The sequence below is a fragment of the Stenella coeruleoalba genome, assembly GCF_951394435.1.
Source record: "Stenella coeruleoalba genome assembly, chromosome: 9".
NCBI lineage: Eukaryota > Metazoa > Chordata > Mammalia > Artiodactyla > Delphinidae > Stenella > Stenella coeruleoalba.
The window spans coordinates 77,344,095-77,370,058 of NC_137155.1; the positions used below are offsets into that span (position 1 = coordinate 77,344,095).

At 37.4% G+C, this 25,964-nt stretch overlaps 1 protein-coding gene across 7 annotated transcripts in view; it reads right to left on the bottom strand.

Annotated features, from left to right (window-relative positions):
- Positions 1-25,964, bottom strand: part of CADPS2 (calcium dependent secretion activator 2) — a 486,383-nt gene that overhangs the window by 155,928 nt on the left and 304,491 nt on the right. For all 7 annotated transcript variants that reach the window (XM_079931397.1, XM_079931396.1, XM_079931395.1 and 4 more), the window contains 4 exons: positions 19,208-19,316; positions 17,964-18,164; positions 6,755-6,891; positions 4,284-4,471 (listed from right to left, as the gene is read on the bottom strand). In XM_079931397.1, coding sequence (XP_079787523.1) covers positions 4,284-4,471; positions 6,755-6,891; positions 17,964-18,164; positions 19,208-19,316 — 635 coding nt within the window. The remainder of the gene's footprint in view (positions 1-4,283; positions 4,472-6,754; positions 6,892-17,963; positions 18,165-19,207; positions 19,317-25,964) is intronic.

Below are 25,964 nucleotides of genomic sequence, written 5' to 3' on the forward strand. Positions count from 1 at the left end.
AGTCTCTTTTCTCCTCGCTGACAGTCCTGAGCTGCGCTAACGCTGAGTGCGGGGCTGTGTTCTTCACGGCCGTCCGTGGCTAGCATCCTGCACGAGTGGGTCGGTTTCTGTCCTTGACTCACTTTTCTCTTTCTTCCTTGGTCTTAGTACCAGCCAGACCTTTTCTGTTTAACTCTATTCTTTTACTCCTGAAACACTCAGAGTGCTATTCAGAGACGCTGTGTCTGCAGGGAAGGCACACGCCTAAGCGCGCTCAGCGCCATGTGACACGATGGGCTCCTGGAAACGGTTCAGATCCAGACAGCACTGCTGTCCTTCGTGTCCATCCATAACAAAAGGCAGTCTTCTTTTCTTTTGAATTTTTGACAGAGGCGGTTCAGGTAATGAGCAAAACGACTCTTTGAGTGTGTGTCTTGACAGATGGAAAGATGATCTTAACAAGAGAATACGGCAAACACTGTAGAAAAGTCAGACTTGACATTGACAGTATTTTTAACGGAAGTCTGTATAAATATGAGATGCCACAGACAGGGATGAGAGAAGCTTATTTTCACAGAGGGAGGTTGCTAAAACCTAGAATATTCTATTAGCAAAGAAATTAAGAATATAATTATTTGCACGCTGAAATATTTCCACTGAGCAACTACCTATTTTTCACGTTTTTCCTCCTCTTACAATTTACATGCTTGTGGCTGGCTGACAAAGGGAAACATACTAGAATAATGACTAATCAATACTGATAGAGTATTTTATCATTATCCAGGACCTTCACCTTAATATTTCCCCTTTTCCATATAAGAACGCCCATTTCAGAAATGTTAAGTGATTTGCCCAACATGGGTCAGCTTGCAAATTTCAGAGGCAAGATGCAAGTAGAGATCTTTTGCCTCTTTTAATTCTTTCATCGAGACAGCACGACATCTCTGAGTGACATCTGTTAGACTCTAAACATTATAGGAAACATTAGGCCTTTTGGGTTATCTTGGAATATTTCTACCCTAACTGAGGTTCAAATTTCCCTAAAACCTATACTCCTTCCTTTCTTTTTTTCTTAAGTTACATATGACCTAAATGCTGAATCAGAGACTGACTCAAATTTCTATTCTAAAGCACCACCCAGAGATACCTTCATAGGTATATATTTTAACCTGGAAAATGAATTTAATGTGTAATATTAAGTATAATATACGCACGAACGTATAAACATACCTTACATGGTATTTTACAGTGTACCATCATAAGGAAAACAATAGTTTACAGAATAGAAGTAACTATGGCAACCCACAGGTTCAAATCAGGCTGCCTCCCAGGTGGTGGCAGCAGCTCCCAATGGCCTCAGTAACTTTCCATTAAAATGTGTCTCAAACACATACATTTTGGGGGCACATAAGCTGAATTTTCCACTTAATGTTCTCAATTTAATTTTACCTTTCTGTGTTAATGACTAAAATAATCTGATCATACAGGGCTCTCTGGGTTTGTCTGTTCCACTGTAACCTTCTTACCCTCTTGCATTTCAGAGTGCTGCCTAACACTGGGGGGCCGAGCTTTTGATATCCATTGGTCAGGAGGAATTAAGACAGTGCCCAGAGAGATAAGAGACAGTTTCTACTATTGTACAACAGCCCCTCACTTTGACTATCAAAGGTTAGCCATCTGGTTATTCTCAGGGTCCCCTGCTTGCCCTGGCATCTCACCCAACAGCCACCCCCCCACAAAGTATGCTGAGTGTGGAGGGTTTAGCTTGGGGTAATAGGAAAAGCGACTAAACTCTGTAACATTCCCCTAATTTCCAAGTAAGGCTGAGTTCCATAATGAGGTGAAAGTCTGAAGAGATTCTGAGATTAGGATCGGTCTTATTTTATTGTAGGACGAGAAAAGGCAGCAGTGGGGACTTCAGCAAGTACTTATTCTACACCCACAATATGCAAGGCACTGTGTTAAGGTTTACAGAGGATAATAGGGGAATGAGAAGTAGTTTTTGCTTTTAAAATATGATCTAGTGCAGTAGAAGCAGGCGTGCACGTGTGCAAGTGTGTGTGTGCATACAAGTATACATGATAAAGTTTATAACTACAGGTAAAAGGTTTGTAGTGTTTGCTTGAGTTAACGGAAGTCTTCTTAGAGGAATTTTGTGATATCTGACTGTTTAAAAACTTGAAAAAAGAAACCTTACAGGGAGGATAAACAGGTTGTCTGGGGTAAAGATTATGTCGCGAAGAATACCGGGACTTCAAACGAGGTAGACAGAACATGATGATATTGGAAAAACCCGATACTTGTAATTTATTTTTAATTTGTTAATGAAATGAGAATCACCGAAGGCCTTTGCAAAGGAGTATGGTAAAAGTTAGCCTGTAATTTTGAAGGTGATTGCTAGACTAATGTGGGGAGGAAAAAGCAGTAGAGAGATGAATAAAGGTAGATAAGCAAGAAAAAATAAAGGCCAGAATTAGGGCAGACACAACGGAAATGCTAAAAGACAAATCTGAGGAGTACTGTAAAGACAGAATATTGACATTGGCAACAAAATGGGGCTAGGAGGTAAAAGGGAAAGATAAATGAAAGATGAATGGCCATTACTGGAAGTGATATTAATACAAATAACAAAGTCATTCATTCGTTCACCAAGTATTTACTGAACACTTACTTTGTGCCTGAGTGTTACTTCTTGTCAGGCACTCTGCTAGGAGCTCAGAGAGGTACAGGAGCGGGTTTCACGAGATGATGGATTTAGTTTTAAATGTGGAGAGTTTAAGGCATCAGCAGAAGATTCAAGCTGCCAGTTGTAGACTTAGGAGATCTGTAGCTTAGGAGAATAGTTGGGTTGGAATTATCTGTATGAAGAGAGGTCATACTTGAAGCTGTGGAAAGTGGCAAGATCACCAACACAGAATTTTTCACTGAAGTAGAAAAAAATTCTCAGAAAGAAGAGAGCAAGTTCAAGAACAGACGTGAGAAAATGCCACACTTGGGGTCTGGAGAAACACGAACTATGAGCAAAGAGACGGCAAAAAAAGAGAAGATAATAGAATAAAATAAAAAGAGGAGCGCTGAGATAGCTGCATCAGGGAAAATGAGAAGCATTTACAGAAGCACGGGGACTTGGATATTCCACAGCGTCAACTCTCCCATGAGAGTAAGGAGGGTGGAGCTGGAGAAGGCAATCCATTTCAAGCAGCCTCCGGCAAGTGCGGAGCTGGGGGCCGAACGGGGGAAATGGTGAGAGGAGTTTGATGGGGAGGAGAAAGAGAACCATGGAGAGGTAGCTTGACGGGACAATAGTACTTAAGACAATGTAAACTATCCCTTCACATTTTTTTGACCACTCACAAGCCAGGCACTGTTCTAAGTGCTTGATACACACGAATGCGTTTAATCCTTATCACAACTTATGATTTGAGAGAGATACTATCTTATGTCTTTCTTAAAGATGGAGAAATAGAGACAGAACTCGATGCAGAAACTTGCCCTACCTCATCTAGTTAGCAAGTATTACCACTCTGTTATCTTGTGCGGCTAGATGAAGCTTAGGCTTGTGGGAAGAAAGGAAATATAAAGGAGGGAGATGGAATAACGGGTGAGGCAAGGTACAAAGGGGATGAGATAAAGGGCATCTCCTTTATGGGAGGAGCCCCGCCTAGCGAAGGTTCCCTGGAACAAGATGGGGAGGAGAGAGGGAGCAAGGTGGAGAGATTTTTAAGGTCAGAGATGCATCGTTGCGGGGGCCTGCATTAGGTGATATTTTGCTCTTTTGGTAAAACAAGAGGTGAGGTCACTGGCTTAGAGTGCTAAAAGGGGATACTTGTTCCTCAAGTGTGGATTAGGGAAGGGGCTGGGAGGAGACTCTACATAAACCCAGTATTTATCTCGCTTTATCGATGAACACTTGTTCCACAGCGGAAAAGCAAGGATCATTAGGTATACACAAACCTGTCAACAAACCCTACCCAGACATCCACATGCATTACAACAGAAATACAGATGACACTTAAGCTGGGCAGACCCTAATACTAGGTGGTACATAAGAACTAAAAGGCGACTTCTAATCTCATAGATTCTCTCTCTCTCTGTTTCAAGTGGCTTTAATGGCAAAAAGAAACATAAAGTGCAGCCCGCCTAAATCACCGGCATATTGATGTACATTTTTCCTTTGTGGGTTTCTTTTTTCCTCTTGCAAGAAGCATTTGCTATTTAAAATCTGTAACTAGGTGATAATAGCATTTTTCTCTCTTCCCAAGTCACCCCTCCACATTTCACTGTGTGTTTGCAAGTAAAAATACCTGTTGCCATGCACATGAGAGGCGCAGAACGCAAAGCTGTAATGAAGCAGGGTTGGGTCAATGACAGCACCGTTTTCTGAATGCTCCATCAGTTCTGTAAGGTAGCAGAGGTGTCTATAACAGCCCCTCACGCCATAACGGGCACAGTACTCATCCAGCACAAAGACCTGGCCAGGGCTAAACCACCCCTGCAAAAGGAAGAACAGAAATATATATATATATATATTTTTTTTCTCTTTCTGTACCAGGATTTGCTTTTCTGTAGGCACTCTTAGGCATTATAAGCAGAAGCTGCGTTACAGTGTCTTTTGACAATATTTTTAAAATTAGTAGTATGTTTCCTATTGTTTTCTAAAGAGCGAATGTCATCAATTTTGGAACTGATCTGGGCCACTGACAACGTGAAAGCATCCTGTCTTTATTGCCACAGTGAGGCATGGGCAACCTCTTCTCCTCCACTGTCACTCACAATTAGTCAAATTTATTCACAGCATCTAAACTGTCAGTCACAAAGAATGACATTACAAAAAACGTCAATCTCTATATGAATCAATTAAAAAGAGAATGGTAAAGCAGACCTGATAACTGAAATTGCCTAGTTTCCAAAAGCATTTTATAAAGTGAACTAAGAGAATTTCAGTAAGTCTAGCAGTGGTAAACATGTACTACTTGGGTATTTAAATATTTGGGATATTGTTCTCATTCTATTGTCTTTCTATGACCAATACAACAAAGTTAATGTTTTACAGCAGCAGTTTCTGGTTCTCTTGAAATGAGATGTTAGGATGGGTGTGTATGCTTGGTTAACAAGAGAGGGCCAGGTTAGGTAGAGCTGGTTTATAAAATATTTCAGGGGATTATATGGATTAATTTAAGATAAAAAAGAGAAAGAAGGGGGAATGGAGAGTTTTCAAAGGGGGCAGCATAATTGTGCAAGAGAAGGAAAAGAACAGTGAGAAATACAGAAAGATGAGACTGCAATAAAAATTAACTAAAAAGGAAGAGGAGAAAAAAGAAAACCAGAATACTACTTACTGTGGTGACAGTACAGGCACAGTACCAGACATACTATGTATATATTTAATATTTAGAACCATCATGCATAGTAGTTACTATGACTCCATGTTACAGATACAGAAACTAAAGTTCAGAGATAATCAGTGAATTGCTCAAGATGACAGTGCAAATCCGCTGCTGAGCCATGATTTACATCCAGGGTCATCTTGCGCTCAAACACTCTTTCTAATCACACCTACCCTCTAGGTGCAGTTGAAGACACACTGTAGTGTTCTCCTCACACTTCATATGGCACGTGAGGTCATCCACATAATGAAAACGACTTTTGACAGTTCAGGAACTAACCCCACAGAGTGGAATCCCAGAGGAAAGTGTTCTTATTGATGATCAGTCTACGTGTGCTTGTCCACAGAAAGATACATTAGGGTTTTGTGATGACTTGTTTTACTCTCCATGTAATTGTAAAGTTTGGGCTGGATTGGGTTTAAGCTACACAATTACTTGTTGAATAATAGGTACTTAAAAAAGAGTCTATAAATGCATTAACGAACCATCAGCACGATCATGGCAATAAATTGTTTAATTTCTTCCTGTCGACTGAAACATCTCTGATGAGCTGACAGCACATCCTGTCTAAAATCTTATTTTAAAGAGAGTGTAACTTTACTGCATGCAGCTACCATGCTCAGCAGCCAACAGACTAAGTGGTGATAGAAATAGGGATATTCCAGCTGGAGAAATTCCAGAGGAACTGCCATGAACAAAAATCCTTGGATTTAAAGGTACATACGATTTTTAGGCTATAGTTTAATGCCCACATTCTAAGGAGTCAAGCATTCCTTCTAAATGTAAATTATACTTTGTATCCCGAATTTTGGCTGGTTTAAACACAAAGTAGCAGTTTAGCTACTCGATTTAATGCCTTTTTTTTTTAAAGGAAATTCAAATTATCCTTGGAGGGTTAGATGAAACTAAAGCTTTCCTCTGTTACATACAGCCCCTGTCATCGTATTATTTATTGCACTGTTCCTTTTCCCTGTCACTTAGATTGTCTTTCTAGGAACAAAAGAGAGACATGAACAGTATCACCATTAGGTGAGCAGAATTTAAACCTTAAAATGTCTGTACAGGTGTTAGTAAATTCTATCACAGAGGTTTTTTATCTTTAGTAAAGCCTTCTATTTTCATTCCACCTTCTCTGGAGGGACTGAGAAACCACAGTTCAGAGTCTGTTCGAGTCCATTCTCCTGTCTATTGAGTGGCACAGCAGTGGTCTTCAAGTGTATAATTTTCAAATTGGGAAGCAATCGATTGGAATCCTTTATCCCTAACTCCAACTATAGTTATTAAATGAGTCAGGGATAATAAAAGGCTGCTTCATAACAAGTATTTCTCACTTTAAAAAATCTTTCACTCTAACCCATAGGGGACGAGATAGACAGATTTGTACTAACCAAGCAAGAATAGGAATCGTTCAGTCTGTGATCCAATGTCTGCCTCTGGAGTATTCTAAAAAGGAAGGCGTGGTCAAGCTTGCAGGGATTCGCAGAAATAAACTCATCCATACCATGTTTCTGAAAACGGTCTGCATCTGTAAATTCAGAAAGGCATGTCCATTTATTTTTGTACTTTAATAACAGGCAAATGTGGTTTTTGAACAACACAAAATGTATGTCTCATGATAACAGATGACTACTTTCCATTACATAAAATATGATGCCACAAATTCAGCATATAACCATAAAATGCAACATTTTTTGGAGCCTAAATAAAAACGACAGGGAAAAATCTGCCAATCATTTGGAATGAAGAAATTCTATTCACATTCAAAGCTACTTCAAATATCCATCACAGGAATCATCTTTTTTCCCCCTAATTTAAGAAAACTTGATGCATTTGAAGTATACATTTACTGAAGGAACTGCCTGGAAAAGAACCCGGGCCTATTTATAAAGAAAACCGACAACGATGGCTAGAAGCCTGCTTTCCAAATGGCAAACTAGGGCAGAAATGAACATACTAGCTTCAGCTGGATCACTTCCAGTCTTTTTTTTTGTAGGGAGCTTTTAATGGGACCAACTTTAATGTAGAAATGGCAATGAATGCTCTCAGGCTTCAAGTTTAAGAGACATGAAAAAGGGAGCATCATGTTTGTGCAAATATGCAGACAAAGCACAACGTCCCAAATGGCCCTTCAATCAAAAGCCCAAATTTATTGTTCTTTACAGATTGCATCTTTCAACGCCTATAGACCCTGCGGGTTTATCAAAAGGCAAGCTTTTATGATTGCTTTCATTAATGGTATGTTTTGTCAACGTCTTCAATGTGAGTTATTTACTAAGGAGAGAGAGAGAGAGAGAGAGAGAGAGCGCCACACACCACCCGAAAGGAGTGCTGGGGTGTTACTACATTAGCTCTGTTAGAGATGTCGCGCATATTGGGCAAGCAATCAGTTATCAAGATAAAAGTGGGCTCTCCTCACAGTGGTAGAGCTGAGGCTCCATTGTTCCTTAAAATTCACGGATAGATCTCATTACTGGTCATCACAAGAAGCAGAGTCCTAAATGTAAGCTAAATGCAGTTTTTAAAAATCTATATGGTCCAACCCTAAAACTGCAAAGGAAAGGAGACAAAAGCTTATTGATTAAACCCAATTATAGAGTCAGGCTCATAATAAAACTCAATATTGATCTGTGGACATGATGCTAACATAATCAGTCACATTTAGATATTTAGCCCAGATCATATTGATCCATGTCAAGTTCAACTTTCAGCCATATTTGTGGACGGAAGAACTATATAATTCAAGCTGAAGGGTCTTCAGAATCACATGTAAAAAGAAAAGATACACAAACTAATTTATATCTCACATCAGTGACAGATATCAAGAGGTGAATGCAGCAAGCAAGCAATGAATGGCCATTCATCAATGATGTAAGGGATACAGTTATGGTCCATGGAGAAAGTAGCATATGTATTCTTTTGCATTTAGTAATTACTTATCTGAATGATTAAAGACATTACATGTTGTAATTAGTGTTAGTTGCATGAACACTAAACTAAACTGCTTTTCCTGAACTGAGAAATAAGATAATCCAACTTCTCCTGTATTTTATTCTTATGTCTGATAGTCTTTTAATATAAAGTTAAGTATATGATAATGTGAAATAATATCAAATGTGGAGGAAGAATATTGAAAAATGCAAGGCATACATATTATAAAATCAGAAGATTTTGTATTTTAAAGAATTTATCTTAGAATCTTCATCTCTTCATTTGAGTAAAAAAATCTTTTAGTATCACCTTTATGAAATTAAATTACTAGTTTTATAAAACATCTGCTGAATTTTATTCATTATTTTTTTCACCAGAGAAGGTCATAACAAGAAGTTAAAAATAACACCCATTAATGGTTTATGTGTTGAGAAAAGGATATGTAATAAACTTCAGAGAAAAAAATCCATAATTCTCCTTTTACTATAAAGGTTTGTAGAAAAAAATTCTTATTTTAAAATAATGGGTATACAGTCTTTAAATAAGATACACAAGTTTCTGAAAAAAACTGAGTCTATAGTTCATTCCCATAATTAAATCATATTTTCAAAAATAAAGGTACTTTATGAATTATCTTCCTTATGAAATATAACTCAAAACCATATATTATTTAATGTGAGAAACCTTTCCAAATCACACACATAAAAGGAAAGTACTTTTCTAGCAAACAGTATTACTGATAAAAATAATATTTATGATAGCAATTTAAGTCACAAACATAGAATGTACATTGACGGTGAAAAAACATACAGGCAAACAAACCTACTAAAATTTTTATTAAAAACAGCAACAACAACCTACAATCTCTTCAGGGATGTAAATTCTATGATAGTGAAATGTACTTTCTATGCCACCTGATCAGCACAATTCAAAATATTTTATGTAAATAAACTTCACCATGCACTATTTTACCATTAGTTTCCATGAATTTATGAATAAAAATAAATTAGAAAGACAATAAATTAGAAAGGTTTCCCTGTGTGGGAAACCTTTCATTTTAAAATCCTCTCATGAACTAAAGTAAAATAGGAAAATAATTATCATTAAAATAGCTAGTGTCTTATTTTTATAAAAGAATATTTTCATAAAGTTTTCTCTTAGCATAACATGTCTTTATTAACTGTGAGGGTAACACAGAGTTATCATCTGGGTCAAATGGAAAACATGCTTTCAATCAATTACATAACCAAATCCAAGGCTTGGAGACTTGCTTTAAAACTGAGTTACACTCGATCATCTTCAATTCATGTTCACCATAACACAGAATTATGGTGATGAGTCTTAAACGGAAAATTATTCATGGCACTAATCAAATGTTCAATGACAACTCAGCTCAGTTCAGTTTGTCTTCTGAAACAATATAAGGAAATCATCGAAAGAAGCCAACAAGATAAGAGCTAAAACAATGTACTGTAAAACTGTCATATATTGTGATGATTAACCTGCGGACTAAGTACAGATGTTGGACATGATAAATGAGGGTACTGGTGGAGAGTTTCTATGGTAACAGTTGGATACATGCTCCAGCGTCTTTAGGTAGTACTCTCACCAGGTGTGGTAAAAGTGGGTGGAATAAAACCCAAATTGAGAAGGATTACTATTGGCTATAGATTTAAGAAATTATAGAGGCTTTATTCAAATGGGACCTGAAAATTTAAGTTTTTCATTAGGGTAATAGCTATTGGAAGTCAAGAGAAAAGAATAATTAGCAGGTTCACAGTATCAATTTAAACAGTTAACAACGACTTGAAAATAGCTAGCATAGAAAACCATGTGAGGTCTACTAGCAAGCTGGCAGGTCCCACTGTGGTGGGAGGGCTATTTGGTGGGCATTGACCACAGCCAGCTCCTATGTGCTCAGGAACCCAAATCCCAGGAAGGGTACCTAAGTCAGAAATCAGAATGTGAGAAGGGTAAAAATTAACTGAAATGTTTCTCTTTCCTTTGCAACTAATTCTAAGGATGCTACATGTTTTTCTTTTTCTTTTCTTTCCTTACCTTTACTTTTCTTTCCTTCCCTTTCCTTTTCTTTCCTTCCCTTCCCTTCCCTCCCCTTCCTTTCTTTCTTTCTTTCTTTTTTTTATTGCTGTTCCTGGTGGTGTGAGAGATTAGGGATACAAAAGGGAAAGGGGAAGAAAAAGAGAGTTGGAGGAAGGGGCAAGAACAGGACGGCACCGTAGAAGAGGAGGTCATTTATCAGCCTTCTGAGACCACTCAGGTGCTTGGTCCCAGGCCTGGGACTCCAGTACCAAAAGGACTAAGAAGACGGTGCTGCTAGCTAAGAGCCTGTCTTCTCTGCAAAACCTTGAGCTCAACTAAGCAGCAAATGAACCTTTGAAATACAATAACTTGTTTTAAAATTATCCTATGTTCAGGAGTTTGCCTGTAGCTGCATTTACCACTACCCACCCCAATTAGAATTTCCTTTTAGCACCAACTCTCACTGAGCTTGAAAATTTACAGCAAGTTAAAAGTGGCACAGAGAAGTACCACTTCTCTTTTTAGAGCACCCATATAGACTTCAATAGGAAAAGTTTAAATGTTTTAAAATTTTATGTAGATTATCTTGTTGGTATGTTCACATACATATGGTTTATGCTGAAGACCTAACAATAAAGGTTGGTAGATATATTCATGAGGGGTCTGTTCATGCCTCTATTATTGACCCAAATAATTTCTTAGCTTGTTTTCGTTAATTGATTAAAAATGAATGTATGGATTTACACATCTTACTTTCTGCAGCAAATAACAAATAAATAATACTTATATATGATGACAATCTTAATCAACACATACAGACCTATAATCATAGGCAAAGTACACAGATATTCAACATTTATTTGAAATAATATATTCAATATAAAGTAGGATATACTTTACTGATGAAGGGTGAAATTTAACTTATTAGATCAATCAAGAGAATTAACTTATAAAGTTAAATAAGTTTACAGTCTGATTTAAGAATTTTTTAAAAGTTTGGCTAAAATTGAAAAGAAGGTAAGTACTCTGGTTCATTTTTGACATTGACTTATTATTGAAAGTCAACTAGTACTGTGTTGTATTGTATTATGTAACATACACATTATATGTGTGAGAGGAAAATGTAAAAAAGAAAAAGGTGCTTGCACAGTATTTTGTTTGGGGACAGCAAAGAAGGACAGTTTAAACAACGTCATCCATCTGGCAAGAGGCAGACGGAAGCAGAAAAACTCAACAGTACTCCCCCAACCACACTCCAATTTACCCTTTTCCTTAGAATTTCTGTAGACCTTGAAAGTCAAAGAAATATGGATGTAGAATAGATACACTTACTGGATAAATCTATAAATACACACCATTATATATACTTTTTAAAAGATAATAAGGTTGTATCCTAATAAGTTAGATTTCATAAATTTATTATTTTGATCTGACCATCCCTAACCATTTGGTATGCTTGGATTTAAAAATGAGCTTTTCTTTTTAAAGTTATAACATAGATTGTAGAAATTCAGGCAAGAGAGGCAATGAATTAGCAACCAATCCCTCCAATTAAACGCATCCAATGTAAATATTTTAGGTATCATTCTACATATATTTAAAAATCTTTTTTAATAGAGTGAAAAGAGCATCACATATATAATTTAGCATTTTTCTACTAAACATTACAGAGAATTTTTTGCATGCTGTTGTTAACACCTTCATAGCCATTTCCTTTATGCCCACATGAATGATAGATATTAGTTTGTTTCTACTTTCCTGTTGTGGCAAAAATAAACATTTCTGTTTCATAAATGGTAAAGTTAATGTAAATATTCCAGGTTTGCCTAGAAAGCAGTATCATGATACCATAAACAAGATCATGATATTACTTTAAAAAATCTTATCATTATATGACAAATCTACAGCCAACATCATACTCAATGGTGAAAACCTGAAACCATTTCCTCTAAAATCACGAACAAGACAAGGATGCCCACTCTCACCACTATTATTCAACATAGTTTTGGAAGTTTTAGCCACAGCAATCAGAGAAGAAAAAGAAATAAAAGGAATCCAAATCAGAAAAGAAGAAGTAAAACTGTCACTGTTTGCAGATGACATGATACTATACATAAAGAATCCTAAAGATGCTACCAGAAAACTAGTAGAGCTAATCAATGAATATGGTAAAGTAGTGGGATACAAAATTCCTGAACAGAAATATCTTCCATTCCTATATACTAATGATGAAAAATCTGAAAGAGAAATTAAGGAGAAACTCCCATTTACCACTGCAGCAAAAAAAATAAAACTAGGAATAAACCTAGGTTTATTCTTACCTAAGGAGTAAACCTAGGAATAAACCTACTTAAGGAGACAAAAGACCTGTATGCAGAAACTATAAGACACTGATGAAAGAAATTAAAGACAATACAAACAGATGGAGAGATACACCATGCTATTGGATTGGAAGAATCGACACTGTGAAAATGACTATACTACCCAAAGCAATCTACAGAGTCAATGCAATCCCTATCAAACTACCAATGGCATTTTTCACATAACTAGAAGAAAAAATTTCACAATTTGTATGGAAACACAAAAGACCCCGAATAGCCAAAGCAATCTTGAGTAAGAAAAATGGAGCTGGAGGAATCAGGCTCCCTGACTTCAGACTATACTACAAAGCTACAGTCATCAAGACAGTATGGTACTGGCACAAAAACAGAAATATAGCTCAATGGAACAGGATAGAAAGCCCAGAGATAAACCCACGCACAACTGGTCACCTTATCTTTGATAAAGGAGGCAACAATGGAGAAAAGACAGCCTCTTCAATAAGTGGTGCTGGGAAAACTGGACAGCTACATGTAAAAGAATGAAATTAGAACACTCTTTAACACCATATACAAAAATAAACTCAAAATGGATTAAAGATGTAAATGTAAGGCCAGACACTATAAAACTCTTAGAGGAAAACATAGGCAGAACACTCTACGACATAAATCATAGCAAGATCCTTTTTGACCCACCTCCTAGAGAAATGGAAATAAAAATAAGCAAATGGGACCTAATGAAACTTAAAAGCTTTTGCACAGCAAAGGAAACCATAAACAAGATGAAAAGACAACTCTCCAAATGGAGGAAAATATTTGCAAATGAAGCAACTGACAAAGGATTAATCTCCAAAATATACAAACAACCCAATCCAAAAATGGACAGAAGACCTAAATAGACATTTCTCCAAAGAAGATATACAGATTGCAAACAAACACATGAAAGGATCCTCAATATCACTAATCATCAGAGAAATGCAAAGCAAAACTACAATGAGGTATCACCTCACACTGGTCAGAATGGCCATCATCAAAAAATCTACAAACAATAAATGCTGGAGAGGGTGTGGAGAAAAGGGAAACCTTTTGCACTGTTGATGGGAATGTAAATTGATACAGCCACTATGGAGAACGGTATGGAGGTTCCTGAAAAAGTAGAACTACCATACGACCCAGCAATCCCACTACTGGGCATATACCCTGAGAAAACCTTAATTCAAAAAGAGTCATGTACCACACTGTTCATTGCAGCTCTATTTACAACAGCCAGGACATGGCAGCAACCTAAGTGTCCATTGACAGATGAGTGGATAAAGAAGATGTGGCACATATATACAATGGAATATTCCTCAACCATAAAAAACAACGAAACTGAGTTATTTGTAGTGAGGTGGATGGACCTAAAGTCTGTCATACAGAGTGAAGTAAGTCAGAAAGAGAAAAACAAATGCTGTATGCTAGCACATATATATGGAATCTAAAAAAAAAAAAAAGGTTTTGATGAACCTAGGGGCAGGACAGGAATAAAAACACAGACATAGAGAATGGACTTGAGGCCACAGGGAGGGGGAAGGGTAAGCTGGGATGAGGTGTGAGAGTGGTATGGACATATATACACTACCAAACGTAAAATAGATAGCTAGTGGGAAGCAGCCGCATAGCACAGGGAGATCAGCTCAGTGCTTTGTGACCACCTAGAGGGGTGGGATAGGGAGGGTGGGAGGGAGACGCAAGAGGGAGGGGATATGGGGATATATGTATACATATAGCTGATTCACTTTGTTATACAGCAGAAACTAACACAACATTGTAAAGCAGTTATACTCTAATAAAGATGTTACAAAAAATCCCATCATTACAAAAAATTTAATATAGTGAAGCAAAAAATATCATAAAAATACTTACCCTTACCAGCTATATAGGTCAGCAAAGAAATGAAAAACATATTTAAACATTTAAATAAATGTTTAGAAACGTTTATTTCGAGTCATTTTAATTTCATGTTATTTTCTCAGTTTCCACTAATGACTCTAAAAGTTGTTCTTCCGAGAGATGATCAAGAAAGAGAAAAATAAATAATACAGAAGCCAAGGAAGGGAGGAAAATACTAAAGGGAAAACTACTCTCTGGGGCAGTCAAGTCGCATCTGTGATGAAGGTCATGGTCAGTAGCTCATTTGGATGAGATAGAAACAGATTTTTCTTTCTTCTTTCCTTTTCTTTCTTTCTCTCTTTTTTTTTTCTTTTTTCTTTCTTAAAGAAAGGTAAAACAGCATGGTCTGCTCTGACAGAAAACTTTACTAAGAGCCTGGAATACAAGAAAGCTCTTAACGCGACTGGAACAGTTTGGCTTTTTAGAACAAATTTAGCTTTTTTAAAACAATTTTATCAAGGGGCTAGAAAATTCAGTTCCACTTAGCCTGATCAACACTGCCTTGACAACACATTGTTATCTAATAGAAAGGTTTTGCTAGAAAGAAATTATACGGCTATCTGAATAAACTGATTATTAGATCCTTTACTCAGTAATTCTGTATCATGTAGTCATGATATCAATGTTCTAGACCAGTGGTTCCTGTCCACTTTTCTTGCCATTGTGTGTAAGATGGTTGATATCCTTTATGATACCAGCACAATCCTTGGGTATTCCTTGCACACAAGATGTAAAGAAAAAATACTGGAACACAAGTGAATGAGGGAAACATTTTCACAAAAATAATTTTCAAGTCACCCGAACTCGGCAGTTCTCAAATGGGGGTAAACCTTCTCCACCTTTTCCCCTGTCCCCTGGAACATTTGACAATGTCTAGAGATATTTTTGGTCGTTAGACCTGGGGGGGGGGGCAGTGCGATCAGGTGCTACAGGCAGCTAGTGGGTAGGAGACAGGGATGATAGTAAACATCCTATAATACACAGGACAGCCCTCCCCGCAACCCCTGAAACAAAGAATTATCTGGCCCAAAAGGATAGTCTTGCTGAGATTGAGAAACACTGCTCTAACGAAGAAAACAATCACTCTGCTTCTGATTAAGACAGTGTCATGAACAACAGATTAAACTTCCTACCTGAAACCACTAAAAATTCATGTAAAAATATTTTTTAAAATGTTCTCAAAATTTTGGACATCGTGCAACATAGGAGAGTGATTCCTAAGAGGTGGGGAAACAAATGAGATGAGCCTTTTAGTTGCCCCAGGTTAATGCCAGGAGAAACTTTCAAAGCTGTGGCTCAGGGAAGGAGAACCCAGGGAGAGCCAGTGGTCTCCCTGAGTTGAAAAGATGGAGTTGACAGTTCCGGAAGGCCAAGGCTGCTGGAGTTTGCAGGAAAGACTACTGTTCCCTCTCGCTGCCCCGTTTCGTATTCAAATGAATACTGACCACCTCACGCAAGGGAGGCAACAATACGAGGATGGGGAAAGAACCACCCTAAAGGATTAGACGGGCCAATGCCCCAGATTCACAGAGCCTGGAGCATCACACAGAGCCTGGAGCAGTGCTTGTTCCCAACAGCCAGGAAATAAAACCTCAAAGTTCACTGGTCAGCAGTTGGGGTCTTTAAGAATAGTCTTGGTCCAGAACTGGAGACAATTAACCAAAACCACACCAAGGCTGGGCTTCCCTTGTGGCGCAGCAGTTGAGAGTCAGGCGGCACGGGTTCGTGCCCCGGTCCGGGAAGATCCTACATGCCATGGAGTGGCTGGGCCCGTGAGCCATGGCCGCTGAGCCTGCGCGTCCGGAGCCTGTGCTCCGCAACGGGAGAGGCCACAACAGGGAGAGGCCCGCGTACCGAAAAAAAAAAAAAACCTACACCAAGGCACATTATAATCAAATTGCTCAAAACCAGTGATTAAGAGAAAATCTTTAAAGCAGCTTGAGAAAAAAACCACATTATATACAGAGGAAGAAACAAAAATGATAGCACATTTCTCATCAGGAGAAAAAAAAGCAAGTTAGCAGAGAGTGGAGCAAAGTCTTTAAAGTACTGAAAAGAAGCATCTTTCCAAGTGAAGGTAAAATAATGACATTTTCATATAGAAAAAAGCTGAAAGCACTACAGAAAAGTCAAAGGAAGTCCTTTCAGAAGTGAACTATCTCTATAAGAGAATACAGAGTGCTAGGAATGGTAACTACACGGTTGAGTATACAACATTTGCTCTTATTATTTAAATTTCTTTAAAAGGTAATTGACTGTTTAAGGCATAATAATAATATCAATGTATTGTGGGGTTTACAACATTTGTAGAAGTAAAATGTATGACCAGAAGTGTGCAGGGGCCAGGAAGGGAGATATGGAAGTATACAATTGTGAGATGCCTATACTACGTATGCATCACTTGAAGATGGATCGGGATAAGTTTAAAGGTGTACACTTCGAAGCCTAAAGCATGCAGGAATCTGGAGTTGAGCTCATATTCCATCTTTATTTGGCCTAAAGTACCTTTGTTTAAGATGTCTAAATGTAATACTATCGGGTGTCTAAAAAAGAACAGAAAATAGTTATTTGCTGCATGAAAAGTATGAGAAGAGAGAAGAAAATAATGAATGTCAAAATGCTGCTCCCTGGAGAGGAATCTTGAGAGTAGAAGGGTGTTGAATGAAAAGTTCCAATTTGAGCTTACAGTTAAAGACAAACTGATTTATTATATTACAGAAGGAACCAGAGAAGTTTTAAAAAGGAGTATAACAAGTGAAAACATTTGGTTTAATGATTATTAAAGCTACATTTGAAAATGTTTCTATCATTATTACATAATTTGTTATTAATTACTTGTAAATTAAAATGAAAAATTTAGTTCTTAATGATTTACATTAGCATTGAGAAAATGGCATGAATATAAAGGTATCTAGAAAAAGAAAGTTGCCTTGATGACTTTTTTTTTCCGACCTACAACAGAAAGTAGGCCTATTATCCTTTTGGTTTGTTAGGAACAACTCTAGAAAGTTATGGTCCATCATTTTGGTATTCTGGAATCTTAATGCCAGTTTGATTTTGCAATACTTTTCCCATTTCAATAGAACACGTAAGTTAAAATTACAGTAAGTTAAAATCAATTTTCTTTTATGCTCTTGAGATTCCCAGAGACATCCCAGTGCTTGGCAAATTCATGACTGGAAATCATAGGCACCATTTATTCCAGGTTTGTCTGAAAAATTAGATAACTGATTCTATGACTACTAAAATGAACTATTCTTATTCAATTAGGAATCAGTTAATGATGTAAACTATAATACTGAACAAATTTGACTCAGGCAATTTTATATCTTATTAAGGTTATTAATTGATAATCAAATTATTTTTCAACCAAACTTACAAAGTTGAGCATCTGCATGGAGAGTTCCTCCTTTAGGATTCAGCTTCTGGGCCTGAACTGCAGGAATGGGTTTGTACGATTGACCTGTGGCCCTATACATGGCCTGAACCCACAATATTCTATCCTGTTCATCCTCACTTGCAAATATTACAGTGTCTCCTTCTTTAACAGCATTGAAGAACATCTGACCACCCTGAAGGCCTGTGGAGGAAAAACAAAGACATTGTTTAAAATGTACACAATTGGCAGATTTTGAGCTCAATGCCTTGAATCATTTTCAAGTTGAGGATCAAATCCAGAATCCAAGAATTGAAGGAAAACAATAAGGCGACGCTACACACTTCCATATCACTTTGGAAATTAAAATTAGCTTAGGGAACCGTTCGTAACAAAGCAGCATTCTGCAAGACATACAAACCTACCCCAAAGGAATGCATAGCAAAGTCTGATATTCCATGCCGGGGAAGAACGTCATTATCTGCCGGCACATTCCTCATTCTATATGCAGGAGATATATATGACCAGTTTAGCAGTAAAAAAAATACAGGCAAGACAAAAATGATACTTACGTTGCATGGAATTTTACTTTTGCAAAATTCTTTCACAGAGAAGATATTTTGCATTTTAAGTGATCAATTGGTGAATGGGATCACTGACTTCTATTTTTAATCTATAATAATTTCGTAATCTATTCATTAGTATCTCTATATTTCTTAACCTCACTTTATTAATTTCATTAATCTCCATATATTCATTCATTCATTCATTCACTTATTCATTCACTCACTCATCTCAAGCACTGAGTGTCCAGTACTATACACAGCATTAATATATTAGGAGGGAGGGAGAGAAGTACAAGAATGTGATGCTGGGGAGAAAATTAGTAGTATATAATATACAGTTATTCATTAGCTATTTCTTTCCCTGTTTCTGTCTCTTGTACCTTTTGCTTTTCAGTAAAGAAGTTTCTGAAAGCACTGCTGATATTTCTCATATAATTTCCCCGTTACAGTAACTTTCACATATTTCATCCTTGTACTGAGATAACAGAGATAATGAGTTATGGCTAAAACTAAGTAGCCTCATAAAGATATAATTCAAATCCTATCAAATCTTGTCTAGGTATATAAATGGAATATGTACCATTCACTGAATGGAGTTTGAAATGGAGAATAGACACAGGATATTTATAACAATTTCATGAATACATGAGAGGCAGGGAAAGTGATTCAACTAAGAATTACCTGGGTGGGGATCTGTGTAATCCACAGTGTATCCTTCAAGCTGCATTAATTCTTGTGGTTCAGACTTTTTTTCTCTATAACTGCACATAGCAAAGGTGTATTGGCTAACCTGCATGAGAAAAAAAGTTTACATATTGGTTACATTAATTTTTTTTTTTTTTTTTTTTGCGGCACGCGGGCCTCTCACTGCTGTGGCCTCTCCCGTTGCGGAGCACAGGCTCCGGACGCGCAGGCTCAGCGGCCATGGCTCATGGGCCCAGCCTTTCCGCGGCGTGTGGGATCTTCCCGGACCGGGGCACGAACCTGTATCCCCTGCATCGGCAGGCAGACTCTCAACCACTGTGCCACCAGGGAAGCCCCTACATTAAATTTATCTTCTAGTTTTTTCTTTATCAGAAGACTCTTTGACCAAAAAAACCCCCAAACATATGATCTGCATATAAATTAGTAAATGTTCACATTTTTTAAACCTTGCTCAGAGATTAAGCACCTTTCATTTATCAGCTTGCAGTTAGGCCTTTCATGCCTATGACCCAGCATTTCCCAGTTTGATGACCTGCTGGCCAAGATTCCATGAGCTATTTATTAACAGAAGAGCCATAAAAAAAATAGTTGTGTTAAAAATAAGTTTGGGACCATAAAAACTTCTAGAGGGAGACATAAGCAGAACACTCTGACATAAACTGCAGCGATATTTTTTTTGATCTGTTTCCTAAAGCAGAGGAAATAAAAGCAAAAATAAACAAATGGGCCTTAATTAAACATAAGCTTTTGCACAGCAAAGGAAACCATCTACAAAATGAAAAGACAACCTACTGAATAGGAGAAAATATTTGCAAATGATATGACCGATAAGGGATTAATATCCAACATAAAAACAGCTCATACAACTCCATATCAAGAAAACCAAACCGCCTGATTAAAAAAGTGGGGAGAACACTTGAATAGACATTTTTCCAAAGAGGACATGCAGAGAGCCAACAGGCACGTGACCAGATGCTCAACATCGTTAATCATTAGGGAACTGCAAATCAAAACCTCAGTGAGGTATCACTTCACACCTGTCAGAATGGCTATCTTCAAAAAGACCACAAACAAAAATGTTGGAGAGGATGCAGAGAAAACGGAACCCTTGTGCACTGCTGGTGGGAATGTAAATTGGTGCAGCCACTGTGGAGAACAGTATGGAGGTTCCTCAAAAAACTAAAAATAGAACAACCATATGACCCAGCAATTCTACTCCTGGGTATATATCTGAAAAAAAAAAAAAACCCACACAAAAACCCACTAATTCAAAAAGATACATGCACCCCAATGCTCCTAGCAGCATTATTCACAATTGTCAAGGTATGGAAGCAACCTAAGGGTCCAAAAAGAGATGAACAGACAAAGAAGATGTGGTTTATATACACAACAGAATACTACTCAGCCATAAAAAAGAATGAATATTTGCCATTTGCAGCAATACAGATGGACTTGGAGGGCATTATGCTAAGTGAAATAAGGCAGAGAAGGACAAACACTGTATGATATAATTTACATGTGGAATCTAAAAAATACAACAAACTAATGAATATAACAAAAAAAGCAGCCGTCTCACAGATACAGAGAACAAACTAGTGGTTACCAGTGAGGAGAGAGAAGGGGGGAGGGGGAGGGGATTAAGAGGTACAAACTACTATGCATAAAATAAGCTACAAGGTTATATTGTATAACACAGGAAGATAGTCAATATTTTATAATAACTATAAATGGAGTATAACCTTTATAAACTGTAAATCACTATATTGTACACCTGTAACTTACATAATATTGTACATCAACTACACTTCAATTAAAAAAAAGGTTGGGAATCATCAGGTTAAATAAAGACAAACAGGCTTCTTTTACTGCAGGTTCTTTACGGCCTTTAATATGCTAATACACATTGTGAATCTCCAAGAATGAGACATATCATGAGCATTCTCAAACATACAATCATGGAACCACATTTTCAAGCACACGTATTTCAAGACTTAACCAAAGTAAGAAAGATCTTAATAAGTGTTGGAAATTTATTGGGCCACATAGCCAACCCCACAGGAAGGTCCAGGGTGGAGTTAAGGTTTTAGGCAGCCAGGGACTCAACATGGCCAAGGTCTGCTGTCTCTCTGCTCTGCTTCTCTTGAGGAACTGGCTTCATGTTCTTACCCTGAAGTCTCACCGGGCTAGAACCATAGCTGCCAACAGCTCCGCAGCCACCTCTGATTGCCTCAGCTTAGGTGTAAGGCCGTATGTGGACCATTCACTGTGGCCAAGGGGCAAAAGTACCACTGTTAGCCCAGTCTGGGTCTGTGGCAAAGACTACTGAATGCTACAATGGGCAGGCTCTTAGAAGTTCCCCCAAAGCAGTGGGGGGGAGGTGCTGCTCCGAGCAGGAGAAAAAGATGTCTGGTGGATTGATACCTAATTGCAAAATTTCCTACAACACAGGTTTCCAGGGAAGACACTTTGCTTAATGAGAGTTCCCTTTCCCACTTTTGAACAGAAATTAAAACTAAGGAAACATAAGCACACCTTTCAGTAGATGAAGATTACTTAAAGAGGACTGAAAAAGGAACTAATTAGGAAAGAAAAAAAATAGATTACATGAACTAACACTAAAATTAAGAACGTCTCCTCATTAAAGGATACCCTGAAGAAAGTAAAAAGGTGTATGCAAAGTATATATTCAACAAAGAACTAATATCAATGTGGGGTGATTTGTAGATAAGAGCAAAAACTGAGGTTACTTGGAGAAGAGGAAATTCTGCCTCAAGACTGCAGCATTAACTCCTGCCTGAGTTTCTAGCCTGCTGGCCTTTCTGGAGAACCCTGACTGATACCAAAAGACTTATGATGGATTATGAACACTTGATCCAGCCAATTTCCTTCCAGGAACTTACCCAAGGAAACAAATGGACAAATACTCAAAGATGCATGTGCAGTGTGTTCACGGCAGCATTGCGTATGAGAAAAAACTGGAAAAACCAACAGTGGTTTGATTAAATACATTATGGTATAACCATACAGGAGTATAATGCCACACAGCCACTGAAAGAAATATGACGGGTTTTTTTTTTTCTGGACATGAAACTATTTCTAAGATATAACATGAAGAGCGGATTTAAAAAATGTAGAGTGTGCTTTTTTTGGTAAACACTCTATATACATATGAATAGAAGGCTGTATACTGAAACTATAAATAGTGATTATTATTAGATAGTACAATTATAGATCATTTAAAGTTACTTTTTTCAGTGTTTAAAGTTTTTTTTCAAAGAATATTAATTACTTTATAATGAGACTTTTTCTATTTTGGGAAAAAAATCAAAGCTTTGTTTGGGAACAGCGAGTCCAATAACTTGAGACACTTGCAGTTCTTACTACTCTTAGACTTCCTTTTCTTTTTGCTTTCCGTATCTTATAGATGGCCAATGAATTCACTTTCTCACCTGCATATGCCTAAGGCTTATAGATGAAACCCACTGGCTCCCATCAGAGCTTCAGTTTCTTTGTGTAAAAAGGTATGACTGTGGGTGTTTCTTTAGGGGGTGTTGGTAAACTGTAACATTATACTTCCATTATTTATTCTGAAAAGCAACTCACTCTCTTACTTAACTTAGTCCAAAATCCCACCATTCTTCCATAAAGTGATTTAACATAGTGTTAGCTTAAAAATATTATGAAATATTTCAAGCGTAAAAAACATGATAATATATTAACATGTATATACCCCCCATTCAGCTTTGTTCAATCATAACTTCTTGTATATATATATATATATATATATATATATATATATATATGCTTTAAGCCCCCACCTCCAACCCCTCCGGACAGAAAAAGTTAATGCCTACATATTACACCTACTCAAACCCATTTCCTTTTCTCTCTCCCCAGAGGTAATCATTATGCTGAATTTTGTGTTTATTATTTCCACTCATGCTTTAAAACTTTTATTTTACATGTAAGTTCTTGTAGGTTCCTGGACCTAGTTCCAACCTGTGTGTGGGAGAGGGTGAGGGGTGGTTTCTGTACCACCACCAAACAATGCTCTGGACAGCAGCTGGTTTTCCTACAACTTAACTCAATTGTGATACTATCTGCCAGGAGATAGCATCAGATTCCACAGGTGAAGGGTTCAGTCTGAAAAGCTTGCCCTCCCACTCCCCCTACTTGAGATGCCAGTTGCAAGCCTAGATTGTTTACCTGTGCTCTGGTCAACCGGTTACAGACTGGAGGCTCCCACGACCCCCTCCTGTACTTCAGAGGCCAGTTGCAAGTCCAAGTTGTCACCGGTACTTCTGACCAAATGGCTACAGATCAGAGGTTCCCAGTATTGCCCCACACACCCCCTCGGGTTCAATTAATTTGCTAGAGAGACTGATAAAACTCAAGAAACCCATTTACTTACTAGATCACAGGCTTATTATAAAAGAATATAACTCAGGAAATGCCAGATGGAAGAGATGCATGGGGCGAGGTATGGAGAAACAGTGAGGAGTGTCCATGCTCTCTCCCAGCACTCCATTCTCCCCAGATCTCCATGTGTTCACCAACCTGGAAGCTCTCTTGAACGCCCTCCTTTTGGGTTTTTGAAGCTTCATTACATCGACATGATTGATTAAATCACTGATCACTGGAGATTTATTCAACCACCAACCCCTCTGCCTGCCCCAGAGGTCAGGGTGGGTGGGACTGAAAGTTCCAGCCCTCTAATCCTGTGGTTGTTTCTCCTGACAACCAGCCTAAGGTGCTTCCCAAAGTCACTGCATCAACATAACACCTTTATCACTCTCACTTACTTAGGAAACTCTCAGGGTTTTAGAAGCTCTGTGTTAGAATGGGAATGATGGCCAAATATCTATTTCTTTTGCTTTTAACTCATCTCCTAAGTGTAGAAAACTGAGTGCTTTGCTTCTTTCACCAGCTCCCATCTTATAAAGCAGTGCTCATTATATGCTAATTCTACCTTATTTTAGTCATAAATAAGGTAATACTTAATTATACTTAAGTATACTAAGTACACTTAATACTTAGTATTAAGTAATACTAAATATTACTGTACTAATACTATTATTAATATACTAATATTAACATTTAGTCAGAAAATATTCATTATCAAATATGTTATCTTATCTAGTCAATATTTATTTGCCCTTGTCCTTTTCCTTTTTTAATTTTTATTTATTTATTTTGGCTGCGTTGGGTCTTTGTTGCTGTCTGTGGGCTTTCTCTAGTTGCGGCGAGCAGGGGCTACTCTTGTTGCGGAGCACGGGCTCTAGGCACGTGGGCTCAGTAGTTGTGGCACACGGGCTTAGTTGCTCCGCGGCGTGTGGGATCTTCCTGGACCAGGGAAGGAATCTGTGTCCCCTGCATTGGCAGGCAGATTCTTATCCACTGCTCCACTAGGGAGGCCCTCGCCCTTGTCTTTACCCATATTTTTTTTGTGACCATTATTTCTTGAATTACACTCCATCATTCTGAGTTCAGTTTCCTTCTTCCTTCCTTTTAGCAAAAGCTGAGTCAGTTTTTCTTTTTCTTTTAAAATGTCTTTAATTCTCCCTTACTTATTAATGATGGTTTAGTTGATTATATATAGTATTTTAGGCTAGTAATCTTTCAGCACTTTGAAGATACTACCCCATTGTCAGAAGGCTTATATATCTAAGTTGAAAAGTCTGATGGAAATCCAGTTGTGGTTCCCTTGTAGTTAATCTGCCTTTTCTCTCTGGTTTCTCTTAAATGTTCTCTTTATCTCTGTTGTCCTGCAGTTGCACTGCAAAATTTCTACTTTTATATTTATCGTAGTTAGTACTTGTTGTATTTCTTATATCTGATAATGCATGACTTGTATCAATTTTAGAATCTTGTTCAGTATTTTTTCAAAGGTTGCATCTGTCCCATTTTTCCTGTATACTGCCTTTTCTTCCAATTCTATCAGAAGTATCTTGAAACTGTAGATTCTTTCCTCCACATCTTTTAACCTCTTTACATGTTTCATGTTTCTGCATTTCTGTATGCTGAATTCTGAGTTATTTCTTCAGATTATAACTAATACGCTATCATTAATTACATCACTAACTTTCTCTTCAGATGTGTCTAACCTACTGTTTAACATGTCCAATAAGGGTGTAATTTCAATGACTGCTTTACATTTTTAGTTAGTAGTTGTGCATAGTCCCTTTCCAAACCTGCTTGTTTATTATTTCATAGTGTTACGTTCTTTTCTGTTGTTGTTTTGTTCTTTTCTTATACTTCTGAACCCACTTATAAGTTTCAATGCCTTAAATACAATTATTTTATAGTTTATATATGTGATATTTCTATTACTGAAATTCTTGGGGGTGCAAATAGTTTATTATTCTATAATTTTAAATTACGAGCTCATATCCAGCACAGTTTTATCTGTAGATCTCTTATAAAGCCTAGGTTAAGGGATCATTTCTCTAAAAAAAAAAAATTTTTTTTTAATGCCAGATGCCGCAGATGTATCACCAATCCAGAAGTACTTTTTTATGTTAATTTCTTAACTTGGATGTTTCCCTTATATTTGGAGAAATAAATTAGAACTTCAAAACTTTCTAAGTCAAGGCTAACAGTTACATTCTCAGGCATCTATTTTACTCCACATTCCAAACCTAAGGCCAAACAGAAATTTACCAGCCTGAGGGCAGGCTTTTTCTAGTCTACCATTTCCCTGAAATCTAACTCTTTTAAGTTCTTTAGGAGAAAG